This window comes from Histoplasma capsulatum, genomic scaffold (genome assembly GCF_000149585.1).
Source record: "Histoplasma capsulatum NAm1 scaffold_5 genomic scaffold, whole genome shotgun sequence".
NCBI classification, from domain to species: domain Eukaryota; kingdom Fungi; phylum Ascomycota; class Eurotiomycetes; order Onygenales; family Ajellomycetaceae; genus Histoplasma; species Histoplasma mississippiense.
This window is the reverse complement of record NW_001813978.1, coordinates 2477717-2481444: the sequence shown is the minus strand read 5'-3', so window position 1 is coordinate 2481444 and position 3728 is coordinate 2477717. Positions and strand designations below refer to the sequence as shown.

Below are 3728 nucleotides of genomic sequence, written 5' to 3'. Positions count from 1 at the left end.
GCCGATATTATGTTTATCGTGGAACTTCCAAGCTCAGAGACATTCTAGATGCCTCTAGATATTGGGGGTGGGGGGGTGGGGGGGTCGGTGGGGGTGGTAGTAGAGGGAATGGTAGAAAACTACAACCTCGCTTTAATTGCACCTCCGTTCCACAGTTTCGATTGCGGCCTAGTCCGGCTGTGGTCGGGGCCGCGGGTGACAGATCGAGCATACGGATGTGAAGCCGAATCGGGAACAAGGTGGTCAATATCAGCGGTATTGACGAGGCCTGGATGGGCTTGATCGAGGGATGTGATCCCTACGAGTCTCATCGCGCCCTCTAGTTCGTCTGCCATGACTGTTTTGGAATGGTAAGAGCACATGCATACGGTATGTAATGAGAGGAGGAAAAGCCTCGAGGGGAAAGAGGCACGTAAGGAAGAAGAAGGAAAAAAAATACTTACTATCAAACAAATGCTCCACCCCTTCTTGGCCGTAGGCTGCGGCAAACAACACGCTTCTCCCCATCCCCACCGCCGTGGCGCCGAGACACACCGCTTTCAAGATATCCGTTCCGCGACGGATTCCACCATCTACGTAGATTTCTATCTTATCGAATATTTCAGGACAGCGCTTATGTAACTCCAACAGGGTGACTAGAGCCGGCGGGCTGGTGTCCAGATTGCGGCCGCCGTGGTTACTCAAGAGAATCCCATCCAGGCCAGCTTTCATTGCCAGCATCGCATCATCTGCGGACATGACACCCTTAAGCACAAGGGGGAGATGCGTGTGTTTGCGCGCCCAGACTAGGTCTTCCCACGTTAAGGCCGGGTCAATGAACCCGCCCATGACACGGCCCAATCCCCCACCCTTCGAGTCGTTCTGCGCCCGCTGTGCCGACATGGGGACACTCAAGTTTTCATCTGCGCGGACTCTTTCGTCCGCCTCGCGCTTGCCGGGCCACGCTGCGTCGACTGTGATGAATATAGCCCGTATGCGAGGGTTTTCTGAGCATTCTCGGAGCTGTGCAGCAGACTTGGCGCGGTCCTTATTGACGTACAGCTGGAAAAAATAGTTCGCCCGCGGCCCCGCAGCGGTTATGTCTTTCATGGGATAGCTGGCGCTGTTAGAGATGCCCTGCATGATGCCTCTGGTTCCGCAAGCGCGGGAAACGGCGAGTTCGCCATCTGGGTGGATGAGTTTCACCATGGCAGCGGGGCTGACAAAGAGAGGCATGTTCACATCACAGCCGAGTATTTTAGTTTTGGTATTGACTTCTTTCACATTGCGGAGGACACGGGGCCGGAGCCACGTGCGGTCGAAGAAGGATTTGTTGGCGTCACGAGTGATGAGGTCGTTTGAGGCGCTCGAGTAAAAAGCCCATGTCTTTGCTGGAGCAGTTTGGGAAGCTACGACTTCGAAATCATGGGCGTTTATCAATGTTGTTAGAGGTGGTTTCTCGTTGCTTGGGAGGCGTTTCCCGCTCTGTTCGGAGGGCGCTTTGAGCCATTCATCGTCAACGGAGTTTCGATCTAGAACACCCTTCAGTTTATCACTCGGAAGACTGTTCTTAATAAGATTTGGTGGGTGAATCTCGGAGTATGCCTTTGTTGCATCTCGTCCGGCATATTTGAGGATAACTATCAAAGGCAGTCAATGACCTGCTGCATAGCAAATATATACAGTTGGGAATAACGGTGCGTACTGCTGGGCCCTCCGGGGTGCTCTGAGAGGAAGTCCGAGATGTCCCAAACTTGGTTATCAACAACGATCCAACAGTCATTAGCTGCCTTATGCGCACTAACCTCCAGCGCAGAGATATGTTGGTTATTATTAGATTTTGACATCCTTGCACGAAATTTTGTTGTTTGTGCTTGTCCGTCAAAGTACTGGAGAATCCGCTGCCATTGACTGCAAAAAGGAAAGAAGCGACACCTTAAGGGGAGGGCATCTACACAGAGACTGCAATCAACGAATCACTGAAATTGCCGTGTCGCAAAGTGCCGGGTTGGAACAAGGACATGCGCGAAAAGACGTGGATTTTTTTTAGAGGCCCCTTCGCACAGCACAAAAGGAATAGAGATGAATATTCAATAGTGCTCTTTGTTTTATCAATAGCGATGAAGCTATTCAGCAATTATAGCTCTCGGCCGATGGGTTAGGTGATATGATAACGAGCGAAAATCATAGGGAACGCCATAGTATCAGGTGGGGACGAATCGCTGGCTCAGGGACTGGTCGAGAGCTAGCGTTTGAGCTAAACGAGGTTCTGGGTGATTTATCTTTGTTGCAATTCCATCCGGCCTTTGGAGTTGAAGAGCTTCGAGCCCTTAAAATGCGCTTGATCAAAAACCTATTGCTAGATGTAATAAATATTTCAACGAATGCACAAAAGATGAGCAAATCCTGGCCCAATGCTCTAACTTCCACATCTGTCAGTTTATTTACACGGCATCACGGAAATACTATTATCCAGAACTTCAAAAATCTAGCTTCTTGCAAAACCTGGACGAATTTGAATGAATATCAAGCTTGGAGATTCAGTGGCCAGATGATGAAGTCCTGTTCTTTACGGACTTCCTGTGTCAGGTTAATCCGGGCTGGCTCGCTTCTCCGCTATACCCAATCTCTACAGACTAGAACATTATCGGTGTCGTGTTGTGAATACCCCTCTCGACAAGGTGAGTGAGAAACTTGTCTTTAATTTCTGATTGTAGCGATTCCAATAGCGGCGCATTTGTACTTGTACATAACATTTACTTGCTCATTGTCTTCCTATAGTATATCAAAATTCATTGCTGCGGTATGACCCAATTGGGATCCGCGTAAATACACACAGTCAACATTGCTATCATAACTTTCGGGAAAATCAAAGGACTCCAACCAGCATGGGAGATTCCGTGAAACAGCTGCGATATGCCGACGTAGGTTCGCATACTATGATCTTGTTTGCGTAGCTGAATCTCACAAGCTGTGCTCGCGAAGGAAGGAAATTCGCTAAATTCTTTTTGCGAACAGGTAGCAATCAACCTTGGGGACCCAGTATTCACAGGCGTCTACCACGGGAAAAAGGTCCACGACAATGACTTAGACGATATCATCCAGCGGGCTCTGGATATCGGCTGTCAGAAACTTATGGTCACAGGCTCTGACTTAGACGAGTCGAGACACGCCGTAGAACTTGCCAAGGCTCATCGTAGGTATTCTTACAATATTACCTGTGACCACCCTATCACCTACCTTCCCCCTACGAAGACCATTATGATTTATGGCCGGTCCGACCCTGTCTAACATTTCCCCAATACAAACAGCTGGTATCTGCTACGCCACTGTTGGCGTCCACCCCTGCCAAGCAAAACTCTTCGACTCGTACCCAGAAGGCCCTGAACAGATGTTACAAGAGCTGAGGAGGCTCGCGCTCGAAGCCAAAGAATCAGGCCATGCCACTGCATTTGGCGAGATAGGTCTTGACTATGACCGCCTCTTCTTCTCGCCCAAGGACCAGCAATTGAAGTACTTCGAAGCACAGTTGGATCTTGCAGTTGAGGTCCAACTGCCGCTCTTTCTGCATTCCAGAGCTGCTAGCGAGGATTTCGAACGGCTGCTCACTCCGCGTCTGGCGAAGTTGCCCAAGGGTGGTCTTGTTCATAGCTTTACTGGTACTATGGGAAGAGATGCAGCGGCTGGTCGACTTCGATTGGATATTGGGGTGAACCGGGTGTAGCCTTAAGACCGAAGAGATTTGGAGG

General features: G+C 49.8%; 2 protein-coding genes across 2 annotated transcripts in view; one reads left to right on the top strand and one right to left on the bottom strand.

The window, feature by feature from the left end:
- Positions 1–119: 119 nt before the first annotated feature.
- Positions 120–1826, bottom strand: HCAG_05602 (conserved hypothetical protein; the record flags this gene model as incomplete). The annotated part of the gene is made up of 3 exons (XM_001540085.1): positions 120–337; positions 444–1619; positions 1685–1826. 3 exons carry the CDS (start codon positions 1824–1826, stop codon positions 120–122), a joined length of 1536 nt encoding a protein of 511 aa, XP_001540135.1.
- Positions 1827–2867: 1041 nt separating this feature from the next.
- The window catches only part of HCAG_05601 (conserved hypothetical protein), a gene marked incomplete at both ends in the record, with an annotated part of 1405 nt that continues 544 nt past the window's right edge, over positions 2868–3728 (top strand). The window contains 3 exons of the mRNA XM_001540084.1: positions 2868–2903; positions 2998–3175; positions 3291–3688. Coding sequence (XP_001540134.1) covers positions 2868–2903; positions 2998–3175; positions 3291–3688 — 612 coding nt within the window. The remainder of the gene's footprint in view (positions 2904–2997; positions 3176–3290; positions 3689–3728) is intronic.